A 24,066-nucleotide genomic window follows, 5' to 3' on the forward strand; every position below is an offset into this window, starting at 1 on the left:
AGCTCCCTACATGATTGAAGATAATTTCCCGGATTCTGCAGATATAGCTCAGGCCTTGTGCATGAAGAAGGATTTAATCGAGTCCACTCTCTGAATCAAGGGCAACACGCAGGGCCTTTCGTCTAAGTTCTTATTCGAGAACGCCATTGTGTTTTCCAATAGCGGAAGTTAGGACGCCTTTTATGCCAGCTTCGCGCTACTCATTTATGGTTTGGTACTATTCTCGAGTGTTGAAGGCTTCGTTGACAAGACCATCATCACCATATTCATCTCCCAGAACCCAGTTCCTACCTTACTAGCTGATGTTTTCTTCTCTTTCCATTGGAGAAACATGAAGAAGGGGGGAACTTTCTATTGATGTATTCCTATGCTTCAGAAGTGGATCATGTCCCACTTACCAAAGAAAGGGTCGTTTGTTGATAATGTGGGTGATTTGTAATGGTCACAAAGGTTGATGTCATTAGATGCTGAAGACATCGTCTGGTATAGTATCGATTACTTGAGGGTAGAGTTAATCTTCTGATGACGGGAATTTCCAAATGTTTCACTCGTCAGCACAAAAGGGGGTTTGATCAACTATAACCATGTTCTCTCATTGTGCCAGTTAGGATATCCTCTCAAGGAGAAACCTGAAGACTGTCTATTGGAAGAACTATTGTTAGCTGAAGGGGTTGAAAATCCGGAGTTAATGAAGAAAGTGCGCAGAGCCTAGGGCAAGATACAACGAGTTGGGAAGAAAGAACTGGGCAAGCAGCTTTGTACTGTAACAGCGTCGTATGCTAATTGGCTGAAGTCAAGGTCCAAGATGATCAAACTGCTGTACCCATGGGAACCTTCCATGTGTATCAAGACCATCAAACCACCTGCCGCCGTCGTTTTTGAAGTGGACCACCTTAAAGAAACCATCAAGAAGTTGGAGAAGGAGAACGCCGAACTGCATTCCATCCTGGTAAAGGTCACCTCAAAAAAGAATACTCTGAAAGCCAGTCTCAGTCAGAAGAGAGAAAGGTTCAACAAAGCAGATACCGACATTCAGATTGAGCAAAACAAAAGGAGGGAGGTGGGAGATGCCTTGAAGGGGTCTTTTGAGACCATTGCAAACAAGAAAAAGGAATTAGCTGAAGCCCAATACCGAGCATGCAAACTGGAGATAGACTACCAAGTCCAGATCAAGACTCTGCAAGACCAATTGGAGAAATGTCAGAAAGAGTTGAAGGACGAGCAAACCCGTGCCAAGGAGTTGGAAGTAACTCTCTCACAACTCCATAGTGACATTGAAAAAAGGTTTGAAGAGTGTCATACCCCAAAATTCACCCTACTCCGATACAACTTTCATCTGATCCATGGCCCTACTACACATGCATGCTTTCATTATTTCATCATCATAATTTCATTGAAATTTCATAACCAAAGACATATTGCATGGGATCAAGGCATGACTTTTTTTTAAAAAAAAATAAAAAAAATAAAATAGGGAACTCGATTTACCCTACTAGGTAAATCGATTTGCCCTGCGCAGACACAAAAAATAAGCCTTTTTTTTTCACAAAGGGTATTTGGTTCCCCCCACTTTTCCACTTGCTTTCCCTATAAATAGATGCACTATTCCCCTTCATTTTTCATGCTTTCTAGCCCCTACAAATTCTGAAAAAATATCATCCAACCCCTCTTCTCCAAACCTAAATCAAAACCCAAAAAACCCTTCTCTCCCAAAAGTCACCACCACCAACTTTTTTTCCATTTCACATTTTTTTCTCAAAATTTCTCACTCTCTAACACTCATAACCCAACCCCTTTACTAAGCTTTCACCACAAATATTTTCATCCCAAACCCCTTGCTTCACATTCAAGCTCAACACCATTTCTACCTAATTTTTTTCACATTTTGTGGGTAATGATTTTAACTTAAACTTTTTAACTTTTTGTTTCTTTTTTTTTATTAAAAGTGGTTGCTTGTTCTTGGTTGGTCTTTTGAGATGGTTTAGATTCAAGCTTGCAAAAAATGATTGACTTTGGTTTACTCACCTTTTTTTAAAGATTTTTTACTCTTACTATCTTTTTTCACCTTTTCGTGGTTGCTTTGTGTGTGTTATCATTTTTTTTATTATGGACTTGTTGTTGTATTTGTTTGGTTGATGAGGTCTATTAGATCATGACCATGGTTGTTTAGAGTTGATTAAATCTTCAATGTTTCAAACCTATCTATGGTTGATCAATAAATCATTCATGATACTTTGAGGCATTAATAGATTGCCTCTATTTTAACCATATTTGGGTCATTTGATGCATAGATGAAACCATGTCTTTACATTAACTTGCTAATCCATTTGCTTATTGTTACTAACTACTAATTACTAACTCCTAACATTTACATTATTGCACTTTATTTTTTTTTGCAATTTATTTTATTGTTCATTTTATTTCATTTACTTTATGTTTATGTTCACTAACTACTAACTTCTAACATTTATATTATTGCACTTTATTTTTTTTGCAATTTATTTTATTGTTCACTTTATTTCAAGTATTTTATGTTTATGTTTATTGTTATCTAACTATATCATTTACATTATGCTAATTTATTTACTACCTTATTATCTTATTAAATAAAAGAGGAATAAAAACAAAAGAAAGGGAACAAATCACTTTTTTTTAAAATATTAATAGATGGACTTAAGGTTGCATAACTTTCTTTGTTACAAATCTATTGTTAGTTGATTTTTTAATCATCTTCAATACTTTGCATCAATGATAAGTTATCCCTTAATGTGTCATATTTTAAGTCTTTTTGGCCTAAAAAAATAGTCTTAAAAAATGTTCTTTTTTGTATATGCTACTAACCACTAATTATACTTCATTAATTTTGTTTATCATTAACCCTTGTTATTGTGATTTTGGTATTATTGACTTATATTTGTTTTATATCATTTATATTCACTAACCATTATTATTGTGATATTATTTCTTTATCTTGTAATTTACTTTTATGTCATTACTTTGTAATTTACATTAAAGTACTCATCATCATCATCATTGTACAAATTCATCATGCATGTTTATTTACTTGTCATTTATTTTATAATCATCAAACATTAAAAACAAGACAAACATGATAAAATGATAAGACAAAAATATTCATTCCACTCTTAATCAACTTGGACTTAGAGGATTTCATTTTAGGACCCTTGCTTGGAGGTCTTTCCCTTATCTTTGTGATACTTTGTAAATGTTGGATTTTATTTGTAACTTACATTCATGTTGTAAGAATGGCATCATGGCACCACCTTAGGGGGACATGTTTGTAAGACCATTATCCTTTGTTTAGCTTAGGTCACTTTTGCACACAAAAGACTTTCTCTTGGGCTACCTTACAATGAGACTCTTTAATTTCTTGTTGGTTACTTTGCATTCATGTTGCATAAGCCAAATTTCATAATCAAAATAAAATAAACCCTTGATTCAACGTCAAGTGGAATTTTCTTAGCCAAATTCAAAAATACTTAATAATTACGATTATTATTGTGTGCCATGAGCCTTAAGTGGTGGAGAGTGAGTGAGAATGGAGCATTCCTACCCTTACTCTGATTATTTTGGACGCAAGACGCGTGACTTGTTGTCTAGAATAATCACCTCCGCCCATAGACTTTAGTACAATATAATCACAAACACTCATTTCATAAAACCCTTATTCAAGGTAAAAATAATACAACTCATCAAACTCATTTTTGTGCCTTAGGGCATCATCCCGAAAACCCTTTTTTCAAAGGTAAAATCAACCAACACACAAATATTTTCTACTCCGAACTACGGAGCTCTGATTCCTCATCCCCGAATGAGTGATATGTAGGCACAAGGGCCACAATCCTTGGCGAGGACTATAATAACAAAAACACCCCCCTTCTTTTTTCACACATTCTTTTGAAAATAAAACAATAATAGATAAATCCCATGTATGTAAAACAACCCAAATGGTTCCCATGGAGTACCATGGACGTAAGGGGTGCTAATACCTTCCCCTTATGTAACCGACTTCCGAACCCAAATCTCGGTTGCGAGACCGATTCTTTATTCTCTTTTAGCGCTTCCCGACGTGTCTCTCTTCCGAGGGTTTTATCGACTATTTCCCCTCTCCTCTGAGAGAGGTAAACTAAATAAAATTCGGTGGCGACTCTTCTGACTTTGCCTCTCTTTGGCATTCTCTTTAGTCCCGGTTTCGTTATCGTGAAATCCTGGTAGCGACAACTGGCGACTCTGCTGGGGACCAAAATTCCCTAAGCAAGTCTAGCCTAGTTTGGGTTGTTTCCTCTTTTACGTACGTGGAGATTTATCTGTTATCTACTTTTTCTGTATATATTGCTTTCTTTGCTAACCTGTGTATATTTTCTTTGTTTACCTGTTGGTCCGAAACCCTGACTTTGTGACGAAGAATTTTTGGAAGCAATAATGATTGCAAAAGAAAAAACCTCGTGTGAAGGACTCCGCACCCAAGTCTGAGAGTTTGCTTGAGATAGGAGAGGTTAAGTAGTATTAATCCGCGAGGTGCCTTCCTCGTTAGGGTCGTACGAGAACCTCACTTAGTGGTAGATTCTCTTAAGGGGATTGATGACCGTCGTGCTTTCGGCGTAAGCATCTTTTCTTTTACTAGAGTCAATGACCCTAAGACCCCTTTTAGAACCTTTAAAACTATGGCTAGCCTAGACCGATGGTCGCGTAGTATAGGCCACCGAGGTTCCTTCCTCGTAAGGGTCGATACGAAGATCTCACTTAGAGTAGATGACTTTGATGGAGCAGTCGCATGGCAAGTAAATTGACATAAGCGGCTGATAGTCAAGGAAATCCATGATTCTAGGGGCAGTGTCTTACTCCCAATTTTCCAAAAGCCTTAGATCACACAAAGCGAGAACCTTGGTTTACTAAGCAGTCATTATTAACTCCATGCTTCGTCACGATGGGCCAAAACCATGAACCCATGCCTAAAATCCTTTGAAATAATAAACCAATCATTCATTCATACATTCATTCATCATCAAAATAATAAGCAAAGCTCTTAAAATTTTCGTTTTGTTCGGACGCAGAATTACAAGACTATTTTCCGACGCAATCATGGATACTTCAACAAGGAAAAGCACTTCTTCTTTCTGCTTCAAGAGTCCCGATATCAGGTCATTAAAGGTCCTCTGTTCAAAGGTCGTAGCTCTCAAAGACAACAAGTTTAGAGCCAATTTTAGGAACATCGTAGATCTTCTAACCGAGAAGGTTGACTATTGTGCTATCACTACAATGTCCCAATACTATGACGTCCCTTTAAGATGCTTCACTTTCCCCGACTTCCAAATCTCTCCAACCTTGGAAGACCTTGAGAGACTCCTCAATCGACCAATCAAGGAATACAGCCTTTTCCCGAAATTGGAAGAAGGATTCTGTTTGACCAAACTCTCACTCACCTTGGGTATCAACACCAACAAACTAGTGGACAATTGGGGCGTTAAAGGATCCCTCAAAGGTTTAACTCAAAAGTTCCTAGAAGCCCATACTTGGGAAATGATTAAAGAAGGAAGACCCGACTTTTGTAGTGTAACCTTGACACTTTTGATTCATGGAATTATCCTCTTCCCAAATCTGGACAAGTTCATGGATCAATTAGCAGTTGAAGTCTTTTTAACAAAGAATCCGGTGCCTTTTTTACTTGCCGATTTCTACCATACCTTCCATACAAGGCATGAGAAGAAGGGAGGTACTTACCTTTGTTGCTCTCCTATGCTACATCTTTGGATGAGGGCCTGCATGCCTCAAAGTGGACCTTTCACCGAAAACAAACTGACATGGCCACAAAGGTTCGCATCTCTCTCTGCCAACTCAATTCTATGGTACAAAAGGGAATGTGATATAAAGGATGTCATCGCAAGATGTGGAGAGTTCTCTAACGTACCCTTGATAGGAACACAAGGTTGCATCAACTACAACCCTGCTATACTCAAGAGACAACTAGGGTACGCCATGACAAGTCCCCCCGAGGAAAGAGATTTCATTCCATTTGTCATCAATACCGTGGATCCGCTTGATTCAAACGTGAAAAGAGTGAGAAAAGCTTGGACAAGCATAGTCCGTATTGACCATGAATGGGGCAAGAAAAACATCCTAGCCAAGGAACCCTACTATGTGTGGGTAAAAGAGAGGGCTAGGGTGGTTAAGATGCCGTTTCTATTTGATCCTTCTTCATTCCCGTTGATGCCCGAGCCCGAGCCTGTCCTACAAGAGGACATGGACAAACTTACCAGCCAAATCAAAGAGCTTGAGTTAGAAAACATTCAACCAAGAGTCGAACTCAATCGCGCCAAGGAACGTAACCACGTCTTGGAGGATAAGGGTAAACAAGTCTGTGAAAAATTTGAAGATAGCAAGAAAAGGCTCCGATTAGCTGAGGGACAGAGAGTTTGGGTTGGTGGAGCTTTACAAGGAGCTAATTCTGAGCTTGACTTCCGCAACGAGGAGTTGGATCGAGCATCCCGAATCATCAAGGACCTTGAAAATACTGCCGAGAGGTCTAATGCCATGAAGAAAGAAGCGAGGGAAGATTACGAGGCCCAGATTCTTGAACTAAGGACCACTCTAAAAGAGTATAAGGATTTTCTAGCCAAGGAGCAACTAGAGAAAGAAAAGATTCACCGAAGCTTCATGGGTGAGCAGTTCAACCTTAGACGAGCTTGCGAGCAAATCAAGAACTTGAAGAGGGGAATTTATGACCAAGCCTATGTAGAATTGCAAAATAATTGAAGACATTGGGAAGAGCGTTGCCATGGATTCGAAGCTGCCATTATTCAAAGGGACGAAATCATCCATAATCTCCAAGCCCTTTACAAAGAATGGAGGGACAAGTACACCAACATGACAGTATTAACCAACTATTCCCTTCAAGACTTTCCTGACAAGTTGAAGGAGGCAGATCTGATCATGTGCCTAGATAATACCCCCAAAGAGGTCTACCACTTCGTCAAGTTCTGCAAAAGAACAATGTCCGAACTCATCACCGACATTGAGGCTCTCCGCAAGTCCCAAGGAGTCACTTTTAGGGTGGATATCTAGTTGGTTTATTTGCTTCCATTACTTGTATTTTGCAACTTCTATGTATTGATGTCTATTTTCCCTTCAAAGGATGAATGAAAGTTGTGATTTTTCTCTATTGTGTTTTCCTTTATTCATGATTGTGAGCGTGAATCGTCAAGTAATTTTTGCAATGAATAAACATGAATAACTAAAAAGAGCTTTCCTTTAACAAAAAAATTCATGCATCATATGCATCTTTCGAAACACAAAAACATAAAAAACTCATCCATCCATCCATTTTTCCTTCCAGAACCACTCTCCAAAGCTGACTTTTTGGTATGATACACGAGGACGTCGACATGCTGTCATGGAGCAACTTCAAGAGAACCAGGTTGTCCTTCAGGAAGAAGTATCCCAAATGCGGTCCCAAATGCGGAAATTGATGGAGACTATTCAAGCAGTCGGAAGAGGCCAGGAGGTTATGGCAAAAATGCAAGAAGAAATAAACCAACGTGCCAATACTACCAACCCTCCTACCCCTCCAACGGTCGAGAATCTGACTCCAGTTCCTCAAGCTGATCCTTCAATTAACATTAATGCACCCCGCGGTGTTCCAAACGAAAATCCTCGTCCTCATGCTCTTGAGACAGACGACCAACTCGATGCATTCTTCAGCCCAAGGGACACCTCTCAGGATGACGTCTTCGGTTCAGCAACCAACAAGGTGGAGAGGAAGGTAAAGGCTATCGAGGAAAAGCTCAAGGCAATGGGGAACACTGATGTTTTGGGCCTTGATGCGGCAGAAATGTGCTTAGTACCTGGGGTCATCATTCCGGCCAAGTTCAAAGTTCCGGACTTTGAAAAATATAAGGGAAATAGCGACCCTAGAATGCACATTAGGGCAAACTGCCGAAAGATGGTTGTCTATTCCAGTGATGATCAACTTTTAATGCATTTTTTCCAGGATTCCCTCAGCGGGGCATCTTTGGATTGGTACATGCAACTCGAGGGCAACCATATTCACACCTGGAGGGAAATGGCCGAAGAATTCCTCAAGCACTATCAATACAACTTTGATATGGCACCTAATCGCACGCAGTTGCAAAATCTAACTCAGAGGTCTGAGGAGTCCTTCAAAGAGTATGCCCAGCGATGGAGGGAATTAGCTGCTAGAGTACAACCCCCATTGCTAGAAAGAGAACTGGTAGACATGTTTATGGGAAACATGCAAGGTCCATACCTTGATAGAATGGTAGGGAACACCTCTTCGGTCTTTTCCGACCTGGTCTTAGCCGGTGAAAGGATAGACAATATGATCAAGATGGGAAAGATCCAGAACTCTGCCAGTGCTTCTAGTGCATCGAAGAAACCTTTTGTTCCTTATGGTAAAAAACGAGAAGGCGAGACCAATGCTGCCTCCATCATTCGAACAAGAAATCCCACTTATCCACAGGTAGCCACCATAGCTCCCGTCCAACCAAGTCAACAACAACCATTTACAATTCCTGTTCAAACTCAACAGCAACAACGATATCAACAACAACCGCAACATCAACAACCACAATATCAACAACAACAAAGGATGCGAAGGCCCGAGAGAAGATTTGACCCAGTTCCCATGCCTTATAGCCATATTCTACCATATTTATTGAGGGGATCACTTGTACAAATAAGGGAGTTAGGACCCCCACCAGCGGTTCTTCCTCCCGGTTATGACGCAAATGCCCGCTGTGAATTTCATTCTGGCGCTCCTGGGCATTCGATCGAGAATTGTAAAGCATTAAAGTACAAGGTTCAAGATCTTATTGACTCTAAGGCAATCATGTTCGCCCCCAAGGGGCCGAATGTAAATAATAACCCGATGCCCCCTCACAACAATGCATCAGTGAATATGATGGAGGCTGGCAATGGAAGGAGATTGATGTCCTGTATGGACGAGTTAAAAACACCACTCATCGAGATCAAGAATGCTTTAATGAAGAATAATACCTTTCCCATCTGTGGTAATGACTGTGAACATTATCTGATTAACCCGCAACAATGTATAACATTAAACTTTGTCGTACAACAATTAATAAACCAAGGGATCTTGGTGGTAGACTGCCCGTCCACAAAGGAAGATGTGTCTACCCTCGAGATACCATACGACGAAGTCCCTCCTCTGCAAATTCCATATGACTTCTCTTAGTTAACTCTGTCGACAAATCCTGTTATTCCAATCGTAATAACAGTTCCCACACCATTCCCATATGTTGACACCAAGGCAGTCCCATGGATGTATGACACCTCAGTCTACATTCATGGTCAGAAGGTACAAGAAGAACCGTTGAAGTCTAGTGACCCAATGATCAATATCACCGGCACTAGCGGAGTCACGAGAAGTGGAAGGATGTTTGCACCGACACCCACTCCAATTGGAACTATCAATCCTTCAACTTCAAACAAAGGCAAACAAATTGATGGCGCTCAGCAAAGACAAGACCCCACACCTTCAAGTGAAGTAGACGAGTTCTTACGCATTATCAAGAAGAGCGATTATCGAGTAGTTGACCAGCTTAACCAGACACCCTCGAAGATCTCAATGTTGTCTTTATTAATGTGCTTGGAGGCCCATAGGGATGCTTTGGTAAAATTTCTGAGGACAGCTCACGTGCCGCAAGAGATATCTGTTTGTCAGTTTGAAGGAGTAGTTAACAATATCGCTACTAGATTAAGCTTGGGTTTCAGTGATGAAGAGCTTCCCGCCGAGGGGAGGAATCATAACAAGGCTCTCCATATTTCTATTGAGTGTGTGGACACAGTCCTATCAAGAGTTTTGGTAGACACTGGGTCTTCCCTCAATGTGATGCCTAAGAGCTCCTTTGCTAAACTAACTATTGAAGGACTCGTAATGAAGCCGAGTGAGCTTATAGTAAGAGCATTTGATGGGACTAGAAGGAGTGTAATCGGTGAGGTGAATTTGCCTATGAAGATTGGTCCCCATATTTTCCTCATCACTTTCTTCGTAATGTATATCTATCCAACCTACAGTTTTCTGCTTGGGAGGCCTTGGATCCATTCAGCTGGTGCAGTCACTTCAACGCTCCACCAAAAATTGAAATTCTTAGCTGATGATAAACTAGTTGTTGTCGAGGGTGAGGAGGACATTGTGGTAAGTCACCTCGCATCTTTCCGATACATTGAAGGAGAAGGGGAGATAAGGGAAGTCCCATTCCGATCATTTGAAGTTATCAATGTTGAAATGGTTTGCCCAGCAAGGGATGAATCAAAAGATGCTGAATCTCCCATGGCATCTCTTAAAGACGCCCTGACAATCATAAAGGATGGACACCCCCAAGGATGGACACCCCCAAGGATGGGGAAGATTGCTTGAACTTCCTGCCAACAAGGACCGCACCGGTTTGGGATACAACTCCCAGAATTTGAAGAAGCCCGCGCCGATAGCTACAAGGGGATCAGTGCTCCCGCTATCCGAAAAATTCTCAAGTGTTGGTTACCTGGATGACAACCGTATTTGTGCCATGGAAGAAGAAGAAGAAGAAGAAGAAGATGATGGGTTGATCTTCACAAAGACTGATGGAAATGGTGCCACCAAATGGACCGTGTTTGAAATACCTAAAGTGACCTTGATTGAAATGTAATTCCCAATGTTGTTTCCCTTCCTTTTTATCAAAAGAACCCATGTCAAGCTCAAGGCATGGGGGAATCATTTGTAGGGCCTCATCAAATTTCCTTATTAATCATTAATGAAAAAGGGTTCATGTTCGCAATCAATTTTGAGATCCTTGCCTTTCATTTATTTCTTTCACCTTTTTTAAAAATGGCATTTCTCTTTTTTTTTTTAAATCTTTTCAAATCATCCTTTCTTTCATACCAATAAAAGCGTGGACCTTAAATCATGTAGATCATCCTCGACAACCACCAATGACAATTCTGCTACAGTCCCATACGACTTTGACAACCCGATTAATCAAGCTGATGAAGAGTGTGAGGAAGAAGCCGAACTCCCAGAAGAATTGGCAAGGCTTCTCAAGCAGGAGGAAAAAGTCATCCAGCCGCACGAAGAATCAGTGGAAGTGATTAACCTTGGGACAAATGAGGAAGCGAAAGAAGTCCGAGTCGGCTCCGCTCTACAAGACGAGGTGAAGAAAAAAATAATTGAGCTCTTGAAGGAATACAAAGATGTGTTTGCATGGTCATACCAAGATATGCCCGGCCTCAATACTGACATTGTGGTCCATCATCTACCCCTTAAAGAAGAATTCCCTCCAGTAAAGCAAAAAATACGAAGGAACCGTCCCGACATGGCTATGAAAATCAAGGAGGAGGTACAAAAGCAGCTCAATGCCGGCTTCCTAGTGGTCTCCAATTATCCTCAATGGATAGCTAACATTGTGCCTGTACCTAAGAAGGATGGCAAAGTAAGAATGTGCATAGATTATAGAAATCTAAATAGAGCAAGTCCTAAAGATGACTTTCCACTGCCACACATTGACGTGCTAGTAGATAATACCGCTCAGTTCTCTGTTTTCTCTTTTATGGATGGTTTCTCCGGTTATAACCAGATCCGCATGGCTCAAGAAGATATGGAGAAAACCACTTTCATAACACCATGGGGCACCTTCTGCTACAAGGTGATGCCTTTTGGATTGAAGAACGTCGGCGCCACATACCAACGAGCCATGGTCACTCTCTTTCACGATATGATCCATAAAGAGATTGAGGTCTATGTCGACGATATGATAGCTAAGTCTCAAACCGAAGAAGAACACCTTGTCAATCTAGAAAAGCTGTTTGAGAGGCTGAGGAAGTTCAAATTAAGGCTTAATCCCAACAAATGCACATTTGGGGTAAGATCCGGCAAATTGTTAGGTTTTATCGTCAGTCAACGTGGCATCGAAGTAGATCCCGAGAAAGTAAAGGCCATAGAAGTTATGCCTACACCCAAAACCGAGAAGGAAGTCTGAGGATTCCTAGGTAGATTGAACTACATTGCTAGGTTCATATCTCACCTCACTGCCACTTGTGATCCAATCTTCAAACTTCTTCGAAAGGATCAAGCCATCATTTGGAACGATGACTGCCAAGACGCATTTGAGAAAATAAAGGAATATTTGCAAGAGCCTCCTGTGTTGATGCCTCTTGTACCTGGTAGACCATTAATCATGTATCTCACCGTTCTCGAAGGATCAATGGGTTGTGTCCTCGGCCAACATGACGAGACTGGTAGAAAAGAGCATGCAATATACTATTTGAGCAAGAAGTTCACTGATTACGAGAGTAGATATTCGATGCTTGAAAAGATTTGTTGCGCACTAGCATGGGCTGCCAAACGTTTAAGACAATACATGCTCACTCATACGACATTGTTGATATCTAAGATGGATCCTGTCAAATACATCTTTGAGAAGCTGACTCTAACTGGTAGAGTAGCCCGATGGCAAATGGCTTTGACCGAGTACGATATCTAACATGTCACTCAAAAGGCCATCAAAGGGAGTGTATTGTCTGATTATCTTGCACAACAACCCTTGGAGGACTATCAGTCTATGCGTTTAGAATTCCCCGACGAGGATATCATGTTGATTAGGGATTGTAATATCCCCGGTCCCGAGGAAGGACCCGAGCCTGGATCCCGATGGACCATGGTTTTTGATGGAGCTTCTAACGCTCATGGCAATGACATTGGGGAAGTAATCACTTCTCCAACTAATTTCCACCTCCCCTTCACCGCCCGATTATGTTTTGAATGTACAAACAATATGGTCGAATACGAGGCTTGTATCTTTGGTATTGAAGCTTCTATCGATCTTAGAATCAAAATCCTGGAAGTCTATGGGGACTCAACCTTGGTAATCAGCCAAGTCAAAGGAGATTGGGATACTAGAGACCATAAGCTCATTCCTTACAAAGAGCATGTCTTGAAACTAGTCCCCTACTTTGATGAAATTACATTCCACCACATCCCTCGAGAAGAGAATCAGCTAGCTGACGCTTTGGAAACTTTGGCATCCATGTTTAAAGTTAAATGGAAGAACGAAGCGCCGTCCTTTCACCTGAACTACTTGGACGAACCTGCTTACTGTCTAGCAGCAGAAGACGAAGCTGACGGTCATCCTTTGTTCCATGACATCATGAAATTCTTAGAGAACTTAGAGTATCCTGCGGACGCGTCTATCACCGACAAGAAGTATCTTCGAAAATTGTCATCCAAATTCTTCTTAAGTGGAGAGGTATTATACAAGAGAAATTATGATTCTGTTTTTCTTAGATGTGTGAACAAGCAAGAAGCAAACCAGATTATAATGGAAATTCATGAAAGATCCTTCGGGACGCATGCCAATGGGAGCACTATGGTGAAGAAAATTTTAAGGGCCGGATATTACTGGATGACTATGGAGATTGACTGTCATCGCCACGTCCAAACCTGCCACAAGTGCCAGATCTATGTTGATATGATCCATGTGTCGCCAACGCCTCTTAACGTCCTAACATCACCGTGGCCTTTCGCCATGTGGGGCATTGACGTGATCGGACGCATAGAGCCAACTGCCTCGAACGGACACCGCTTCATCCTTGTAGCCATTGACTATTTTATAAAATGGGTAGAAGCAGCCTCGTACGCCAACGTTACTAGACAGGTGGTGACTCGATTCCTCAGGAAAGAAATCACCTGCCGTTATGGGGTCCCCAACAAGATCATTACTGATAATGGATCTAACCTCAATAATAAAATGATGAAAGAGCTATGCCAAAATTTCAAGATCGACCACCACAACTCATCGCCTTATAGGCCTAAGATGAATGGCGCTGTTGAGGCAGCTAACAAAAACATCAAGAAGATCGTGCAAAAGATGGTAGAAACCTACAAAGATTGACACGAAATGCTCCCATTCGCATTACACGACTATCGTACTCCCGTACGCACTTCCACTGGGGCAACTCCCTTCTCCCTTGTGTACGGCATGGGTGCAGTCTTACCAGTCGAAGTAGAGATTCCTTCCTTAAGGATTTTGACAGATGTTAAGCTTGATGAGTCTGAGTGGGTACAAGCTCGATTTAACCAACTAAACCTCATTGATGAGAAGCGCTTAGCGGCCATCTGCCATGACCAACTTTATCAAAAGCGCATCAAGAGAGCACATGACAAAAAGGTTTTCCCCCGCAACCTAAACGCCGGAGACCTCGTATTGAAGAAGATTCTTCCAATTCATACTGACCCAAGGGGAAAATGGACGCCGAACTACGAAGGTCCGTATGTTGTAAGAAAGGTCTTCTCCGGAGGAGCCTTTATCCTTGCAAATATGGATGGTGAAGATCTTCCGTCCCCGGTGAATGTGGATGCAATCAAAAAATACTATGCTTAATATATATATATATATATATATATATATATATATATAAATATATATATATATATATATATATATATATATATATATATATATATATATATATATATATATATATATATATATATATATATATATAGCCCGATATGTTGAAAACCCGAAAGGTCAACTTATGCAAAAAATGGGTATCCCGGTAAACTGAAAACCCGAAAAGGGGGTCTATGCAAAAATTAGGGATTTAATAAGAGCAAGAGGCTGCATCCCGCAAGGAATCCTTCTTCATTCCTTGGCGAGTCAATTATGTGGGTACCCAGCAAGTCAATCCTATCACCCTCCTTAAAAAAAATCAAGATCAAAGGGTGACCAAAGGCATAAAGGCTATAGCAGAGTTAGAATTTGGAGGAAACTCGAGATGTTTCATTGCCATTACAATTATCATTTTCTTTTCGCAATCACCTCTTTTAGGAATTGCTTTCCTTTTTACAAAATTCCCTATTTGTGGAACCACTTGCCAATAAAAATCAGTTCCCTCACATGTGTTCCATATTTTTACTTTTCCTGCTTTGTCTGCGAAATATGACTTTTTTCTAAATAAAATTACATGGGAAATTTTCGATTAAAAGACCTTTCTTTTTCAAAAAAAAAACTATAAGGGAGACAATATCGAATTACATTCTTTTTAGAATTTTGCTAAAGGTAATCAAAACACATTTCCAACCCAAGGGTGCCACACAGTTCTTTGGACTAGGCCGATCATTTCTCCCCCCAATAGGAATTCTCAAACAATACATTCAGCGCTTGCTTGGACGTCGAACTCCAATTTCTCAAGTATCGGAAAGTCAGTACGATTCACCCCATCACCCTTTTTAAGCCCAATCACCATTGGCATTCCCCAAATACACTCCTCCGTAAAGCCCAAACATACTTGGCATAACTTGCAAACCCTGCATTTCATGTATTCCACATGAAAGCTGATAACATGAAATAATATCACATTTTTTGACTTGATTTAATTAAATTATACTATTATTCACTTCAATTTATTTCATTTTATTCGATATTACTTGGTATTTTTCCTTTTATTTGTCTCAGGTAGCTTATTTGAAGCACAAGTGAAAAAGGAAGAAAAGGAGGTGCAAAAAGAAATGAAGAGAAGCAAATTTCACCAAACCAAAGCCCAGCCCAAAAGTACTAGCGATGAGCCTGTGACGAGCGCCACACATGGTGTGACGAGCGCCACACATGGTGTGACGAGCGTCACGCCCTGCTGCCTTGTGTTACGAGCGTAACACATGGTGTGACGGACGTCACACCATTCTCCTATATTTTTGGCTTCAAAAGCGCAACAGAGGCACGTTGAAGCCTATTGTTACGCTTGACCTGGGAAACGTGAAGACCACTTTTACGGAAGGAGTTTTGGAAACCGTTACAAATTGGGATAATATAAATAGAGCAAAGGAGCAAACCCTGCAGCTCTCTCTTTTTCGTGCTTTTTTCTCTTCCAGCCGTGCAAGCATATTTTACAGCATTACCTTTTTACAGTTTTTACTTTTCTTTGCAATTTCTATTTTCTTTTCAGTCAACCTTTCAGCACTTAATTAATTTTTCACACAATAGTTTCTACACCGGAAACTATTGTGTATCTTTTACCGGATCTAACCTTACGTTAGACCCTAGGTTTTTTTTCCTTCACTTTTATTTTCCTGTCCGATTGAAGAATTCAAGAACAAATCCAACCGGTCTGTGGTGGAGTGTTCAAGACTGCTATTAATTACTCAGGTTCTTTAATTATTGTTTGAATTTATATATGCCCTGCTTTATTGTTTATTTACATTATTTGCCTGAGATGTTTCTATCTAATTATGATGATTGTTTAGATCTGTTTAGCATGTCTGGCTAATTTATTTAGGTATCGGTATGTAAAGTAAGCGGAATGAGGGAATCAAAACTAAGTTGGTTTAATTACGCTTAAAAATAAAATCACTCTTTTTATGGTCTCAATTTACAGGTTTAATACCAAGGTTTTTGTACGAGAGTAAAAGACTAAAGAAGTTAAAATCAATAGAACGAAAGTTTGAGTTTTTAACTGGACAGTGTAAATTGGGCATTAATTCTAGATCAGGGCGAAAGCAATTTTTAGAGTTAATTAAATTCTAATCTTTTTCAAAAAGTATTTTTAAAAGTTAAATGTGAGGACGAGAGTTAAGCATTTGAATTTAATTATATAATCTAAGTCAACAGAGCGAGAGTTTGAGACGAGGGTGTTTAAACGATTAGTATTTTCTTAAAAAGAGTTTCTATAGATTCTATTGTTTTCAAAAAGTGATTTTGGACTTAACTAATAAGTGACAGCTACGTTAATATAAAGTCATAGTCTATTCAACAGAGCGAGAGTTTGAGAAAAGGTTTTTAATCAATAGTGTCTACTGAAAAGATTTATTTTAAAACCAAGAAACCAACGAAGATTTGATTCCCTAATTACGACGAACTACATACCGATATCCGCTTAATTGATACTTAGTTTAGATCTTATTTTAGTTTTAACTTTTCCCCCGAAACAATCAAAATATCATCCGCCTTAGCTTTACGAAGTAACCTTAGAAAACGGTATATCGATTCCTAAGTCCCTGTGGGATCGATATCTTTTAAAACTACGCGATAGAACTGTGCACTTGCAGTTAGTACCCCATTCGACTCACAAAGTCGCGATCAAGTTTTTGGCGCCGTTGCCGGGGACTTTTGTTTAGTCGATATCATAACTCTTCTGTTACGCTGTAGAGACTAAGGCAATTTTTATTTTTTTCTTTTCTTTCTTTCGTTGATTTGTATGCCACACACTCGCTCACAAGGCGAGCCGTTTTACTTACGAATCAACGACATCAAACTATATCTCCGAGTCTTACGATGAATTCGGGAATATCGTGCTGCAAACAATCTCCCTCCTATCGAAGTGCCCGACCTAAAAAATCTTCTTCCTTCACCAATACCCGAGATGGCAGAACCAGCTCGTGCTCTTCGAGATTACGCCGCTCCATCGCAAGATGAGCCGCATTCGAGTATTGCTCCACCCGCAATCGAAGCAAACAACTTCGAACTTAAACCTTCTCTGTTGCAGGCAGTGCAACATAATCAATTCTCTGGAAATCCTACCGAGGATCCAAACCTTCATTTATCCGTATTTGTCCAATACGCTGATACTGTTAAAGCTAATGGTGTCACTTCAGAGGCAATTCGACTTCGCCTTTTTCCTTTCTCGTTAAGAGATAAAGCTAGAAGATGGCTTCAGTCTCTTCCTTCCAACTCAGTTACCACATGGAACGAGTTGAAGAAAGTCTTCCTTGCCCGATATTTTCCTCCAAGCAAAACAGCTATGTTGAGAGCCCAGATAAATGGATTTAAACAGAAAGATAACGAGTCTCTTTTCGAAGCATGGGAAAGATACAAAGACATGATGAGACTTTGTCCACACCATGGTTTAGAGGACTGGTTAGTGATTCATACCTTCTACAATGGTCTCTTGTACAACACAAGGTTAACAATAGACGCCGCAGCAGGTGGTGCACTTATGGATAAACCTTATGCCGATGCTTATCAACTTATCGAAAGCATGGCTCAAAATCATTATCAATGGGGAAGCGGCCGAGCAACGGTAGAGAAACCTCAAACGAAAAGTGGCATGTACGAGATAAGTAGCCTTGATCATGTTAATGCAAAAGTGGAAGCCCTGGCCCAGAAAATTGAAAGTTTGAATGTATCACCTCCAACCACCGTGGTTGCCGCAACTCAAAATTGCGAAGTCTGTGGAATCCAAGGTCACACTCCTGCTGATTGTCAACTCCTAACCGGAATCCAAGCAGAACAAGTGAATTATGCTCAAGGAAATCCCTACTCGCACACCTATAACTCAAACTGGAAGAATCATCCTAATTTTTCTTATAAGAGTAATAATGCTTTATACGCACCAGGACAAGCTCCAAATCAAGCCCCAGCTATACCTCCTGGATATCAAAAGCCGACCCCTTCTACACCTAACAATAATGTTCCTAGGAAATCCAACTTGGAAATAATGATGGAGAACTTCATAGCTTCTCAACAGCAAACCAATAAAGATTTCTTAAACTAGAATGTACATACTAGCGAACAAATCAAACAACTAGCAAGTAAAGTAGATGCCTTGGCTACCCATAACAAAATGCTGGAAACACAAATATCACAAGTAGCTCAACAACAAGCGCCTACTGCTGCCCCAACTGGTGCATTTCCTGGACAGCCCCAACCTAACCCGAAAAGCCACGCTCATGCAGTCATACTAAGAAGTGGAACGGAAGTGGAAGGACCAGTAGATCCAAGAAATGAAAACCAAAACTCTAAGAAGTCAATTGAGGAAGAAAGTACACCTAAGGAAAAGGAAGAGAGTAATAAGGAAACCGTAGAAAAGAAAGAACCTTATGTACCTCCACCACCTATCCCTTACCCCCAAAGGCTTATTAAAACCAAAGATGCGGGCCAATTTAAAAAATTTGTTGACCTACTGAAACAGTTAAACGTCACAATTCCATTTACAGAAGCTATTATGCAGATGCCCTCATATGCTAAGTTCTTAAAAGAAATTCTTTCTAATAAAAGGAAACTTGAAGATAGCGAAACTGTTACACTCACTGCTGAATGTAGCGCTATAATCCAGAATATGCCTCCTAAACTTAAAGATCCAGGTAGTTTCTCTATACCCTGTCACATAGGAAAATTTGTCATAGATAAAGCCTTATGCGATTTAGGAGCCGGTATTAGTGTTATGCCCTTATCCATATGCAAGAAACTTGAAATGGGAGAATTAAGACCAACTAAAATGTCTGTGCAACTAGCAGATCGTTCTGTTAGATATCCTGTAGGAATTCTTGAAAAAGCTCCCGTGCGCATAGGTCAATTCTACATCCCAACCGATTTTATAATTATGGACATTAGAGAAGACGAAGTTACACCCATTATATTGGGAAGACCATTCTTAGCAACTGCCGGTGCGATCATAGACGTAAAACGAGGACGACTCACTTTCGAAGTAGGAGAAGAGAAAATTGAGTTCATTCTTTCCCAATTTTTGAAAGCACCTGCAATAGATGACACATGTTACTTCATGGATATCATCGATGAATGCATAAAAGAAACAGAGTTAGAAAAGGACAAATCGTCTTACTATCTTGTAGAAGACAAACTCAACCAATGTTTAGCAATAACACCGGATCCTACGCAATACCTTAAGAAACCAACCTTAGACCTGAAAACACTTCCCAAAAATCTGAGATATGAATTCCTAGACTTAGAACTTGAACGACCAGTGATAGTTAATGCAGACCTAGGAAAACTCGAAACCGAAAAACTCCTGCATATCTTAAGAAAATATCCAACCACACTAGGATACAACATGACCGACCTTAAAGGAATAAGTCCTTCTATTTGTATGCACCGCATCATGCTAGAAGAAGACTGTAAAACTTCTAGGGAACATCAGAGGAGACTGAACCCGATCCTGAGTGAGGTAGTGAAGAAGGAAGTAACCAAGTTATTAGAGGCAGGTATCATATATCCTATATCTGATAGCAAATGGGTTAGTCCGGTACACGTGGTACCGAAGAAAGGAGGTATAACAGTTATTGAAAATGAAAAAGGGGAAACTATAACTAAACGAATCGAATCGGGATGGAGAATGTGCATTGACTATAGGAAACTAAACAAAGCAACCCGAAAAGATCATTTCCCTTTACCATTCATTGACCAGATGTTAGAACGATTAGCAAAACATTCTCATTTCTGCTATCTAGACGGTTACTCAGGCTTCTTTCAAATACCAATTCATCCTGATGACCAAGAAAAGACAACATTCACGTGTCCTTTTGGCACTTTCGCTTATAGACGAATGTCGTTTGGCTTGTGCAATGCTCCCGCAACCTTCCAAAGGTGCATGATGGCAATATTCGCCGATTTTCTCGAAAATATCATGGAAGTATTTATGGATGACTTTTCCGTATGCGGGCAAAGCTTTGAAGAATGTCTTGAAAACCTAGAAAAAGTTCTGGAACGATGTGTAAAAGTAAACCTAGTACTTAATTGGGAAAAATGTCACTTTATGGTACAAGAAGGAATTGTTTTAGGACATATCATTTCAAATAGAGGAATTGAAGTAGACAAAGCCAAAATAGAGGTAATCGAAAACCTTCAACCTCCGAAAACGGTTTTTACCGACGATAAATTAAAGACTTCTCTAAAATAACTAAACCTTTGACCGGACTATTGATGAAAGATGCTGAATTCATCTTCGACAACAAATGTTTAGAAGCATTCCAAACGCTTAAACAAGCATTGATCTCCGCGCCCATAATGCAAACACCAGATTGGAACGAACCATTCGAAATAATGTGTGATGCCAGTGATTACGCCGTGGGCGCTGTTTTAGGACAACGAGAGGATAAAAAGCTTCACGTCATATATTACGCAAGTAGAACTCTAGATGAAGCACAAATGAATTACGCCACAACCGAGAAAGAACTATTAGCAGTAGTGTTTGCACTAAATAAATTTCGTTCTTACTTGGTCGGAGCCAAAATAATCATTTACACCGACCACGCTGCTATCAAGTACCTCTTAACAAAAAAGGATGCTAAACCTAGACTCCTAAGGTGGATCCTGTTTCTACAAGAGTTCGATTTGGAAATCAAAGATAAAAAAGGAACTGAAAACGTAGTAGCAGATCACCTCTCTAGACTTGAAAACCTGGAACCGGAAACAACATCGATCAACGATGATTTCTCGTACGATAAACTTATAGCTACTTTGGAAGAAAATAAAGCTGATAAACAGGTAGAAACCACCTTAGCTATATGTGTTACACCATGGTACGCTGATCTCGTCAATTATTTAGCTGCCGGAATAGTTCCACCTACTTTATCCTACCAGCAAAAGAAACGATTCTTCTATGACATAAAACACTATTACTGGGATGACCCTTTACTTTTCAAAAGAGGCCCCGACGGTATTTTCCGTCGGTGTATACCTGAAGAAGAGGTAGAAAATATAATCCAACACTGCCACTCCGCTCCTTATGGTGGACATGCAAGTACATCCAAGACCTGCTCCAAAATCTTACAAGCCGGTCTTTATTGGCCAAACATATGGAAGGATGTGCATGCGGCTATCAAGAAATGTGATAGATGTCAACGCACAGGAAACATATCTAGACGTGACGAAATGCCACAAAAGGGCATTTTGGAAGTAGAGATTTTCGACGTGTGGGGAATAGACTTCATGGGACCTTTTCCATCTTCTTTCGGTAACAAGTACATACTCGTAGCGGTTGACTACGTATCAAAATGGATTGAAGTTATAGCTTCTCCAACAAACGACACACGAGTAGTAACTAGACTCTTTAAGAATATAATATTTCCAAGATTTGGTGTTCCGAGAATAGTAGTCAGTGATGGTGGATCGCATTTCATATCCAAGGTACTCGAAAAACTACTGTTTAAGTATGGCGTAAGGCATAGAGTAGCGACACCTTACCACCCTCAAACCAGTGGGCAAGTGGAAGTGTCCAACAGAGAAATCAAACGAATTTTAGAAAAAACAGTCACCACCTCAAGGAAAGACTGGTCATTGAAATTACCAGAAGCTTTATGGACGTATCGAACTGCTTACAAAACTCCCATAGGGACAACCCCATTTAAGCTTATTTATGGAAAATCTTGCCACCTCCCGGTAGAATTGGAACATAAGGCCTACTGGGCTATTAAAAATCTAAATTTAAACTATAAAGCCACCGGTGAAAAGCGAATCCTTGATATAAACGAATTAGAGGAACTCAGACGAGACGCTTACGAGAATGCCAGAATCTACAAAGAAAGAACAAAACAATGGCATGACAAGCACATATCAAGGAAAATCTTCGAACAAGGCGATACAGTCCTGTTATTCAACTCTAGGCTAAAGTTATTCCCGGGAAAACTACGATCTAGATGGTCAGGTCCTTTTCGAATTACTAATGTTTTCCCCAGTGGAGCGGTGGAAATTAAAGGAAAATCCATTGAACCGTTTATCGTAAACGGGCAGCGTCTAAAACATTATCATCATACAAAGAACCTTGAAGATTCACAAGTCCTGCACTTAGACGTAGTGCCCCCAAATTTTATAGATTATATTTGATAGTTTATTGTCGAGCTTGCGACATTAAACAAAGCGCTTAGTGGGAGACAACCCACAAATATTTATATTTTCATTTCTTACTTAATTATTCTTTTAAATTTTATTTAGTATTCATTCTTAATCTATTTTAATTTTTCTTCTTCTATTCTTTCGGCATTTGGCCAAACCCTGACTAAAACTCTTGTTTTTCGTTTCTCTAGCTAACACTAACCTGATGGGACAAATTGATCGTATGGGTATCAAATTCAGAGGGAAAGCTCAGAAACAAAGGTTTGAGGAACTAGCAGAAAGAGAGATGCTACCTAGTTTGTATGCTGATGATTGGGCAATGACTGCCCTTGGACTAAGAGAGAGTGTCTTGTATTTGCTGAGTCAAATAGGGTGGGAAACCACTCCTATCCGTAGACAATTCGCCACTTATCGGAGACTGACTCTAGAATTCCTTAGTTCTCTGGTCTATATACCCAGCCATGGAAAAGGAATAAGCAGAGGTTTCATTCAGTTCAGAATGTTCAACATGGAGTATCAATTTAACATCCAAGACTTTACCAACCTTTTAGGTTTCCCTACCTCCCTTGATACATTCACAGTAAGCCAAGAAGAACTTTTTGAATACAGAGAACTTGAACACTTTTGGGGAAGCTTGACTGGAAATGACGATCCCGAGGAACATGAGTTTCTTTTTGGAAACATACATAACCCGGCCTTTCGTTATTTCCATAAGATCCTGACCCACACCTTATTTGGGAAGAAGTCAAACAGTACCTTAGTTTCACGTGATGAACTCTTCATCATATTTTGTGCTTCCCAGAACCGTCCAGTAAACGGTGCCACTTTTATGTTGACAAATTTTGACCGCCTTATCCAAGATGAACGAGCACCAATTCAAATAGGCGGCTTGATAACCATGATTGGTAATGCTATCGGATTACGTCAACCTATGCTTGACTTAAGCCCTTTCTGTGGCATTGCGACTGTGAGTATACCCTTCCTCTTCAACACTATGTTTAGCAAACCTAGGGTCTGAAGAGTTTGAGCTTATAATTAACAACCAAGTTCTTTGCCTATTCACCTTGCCTAGTCTAAGGACTAGTGTTCATAACCACAATATCTGGCTCTACAATCTGAACGCAACACCCTCTCCTGCTAGATCTACTGAATCCATCCAGGACTATGAGATTTGTAACGACCAGATCCCTTATGCTGAATCTGACCCTCAGACACCATCTGACTATTATGATATTGATCCTCCTCCTCAACCTGTCCCGACCGAAGAATCGACAATACCCGATCTTAGACATCATGTGCCCGGAGCTAATTATAACACCACCATTCAGGCTTTGATGTCAGAACAGGACGCCCTCAGAGAAGAGTTAGCTAACATGGGACAAGAATTTCTGGGATACATGAACAGTATGACAAATCAGTTCCACGAGTTGCTAAACCGTGTTAATTCCTTTGCTCCTCCGGCCAGAGATTA

The 24,066-nt window shown here is 40.1% G+C and overlaps 2 protein-coding genes and 1 non-coding gene across 3 annotated transcripts; 2 read left to right on the top strand and 1 right to left on the bottom strand.

Annotated features, from left to right (window-relative positions):
• Positions 1–5,103: 5,103 nt before the first annotated feature.
• On the top strand, positions 5,104–6,774 carry LOC127137602 (uncharacterized). The gene has a single exon (XM_051064050.1). It carries the CDS (start codon positions 5,104–5,106, stop codon positions 6,772–6,774), a length of 1,671 nt encoding a protein of 556 aa, XP_050920007.1.
• A 637-nt stretch (positions 6,775–7,411) lies between these two features.
• LOC127137603 (uncharacterized) lies at positions 7,412–9,232 on the top strand. The gene is made up of 2 exons (XM_051064052.1): positions 7,412–8,589; positions 8,719–9,232. Exons 1-2 carry the CDS (start codon positions 7,412–7,414, stop codon positions 9,230–9,232), a joined length of 1,692 nt encoding a protein of 563 aa, XP_050920009.1.
• An 8,534-nt stretch (positions 9,233–17,766) lies between these two features.
• Positions 17,767–17,873, bottom strand: LOC127077852 (small nucleolar RNA R71). Its single transcript, XR_007787620.1, has one exon. It is a non-coding gene; the product is annotated as a small nucleolar RNA R71 (small nucleolar RNA).
• Positions 17,874–24,066: the final 6,193 nt, after the last annotated feature.

The sequence above is a fragment of the Lathyrus oleraceus genome, chromosome 4 (assembly GCF_024323335.1).
Source record: "Lathyrus oleraceus cultivar Zhongwan6 chromosome 4, CAAS_Psat_ZW6_1.0, whole genome shotgun sequence".
Lineage (NCBI taxonomy): Eukaryota > Viridiplantae > Streptophyta > Magnoliopsida > Fabales > Fabaceae > Lathyrus > Lathyrus oleraceus.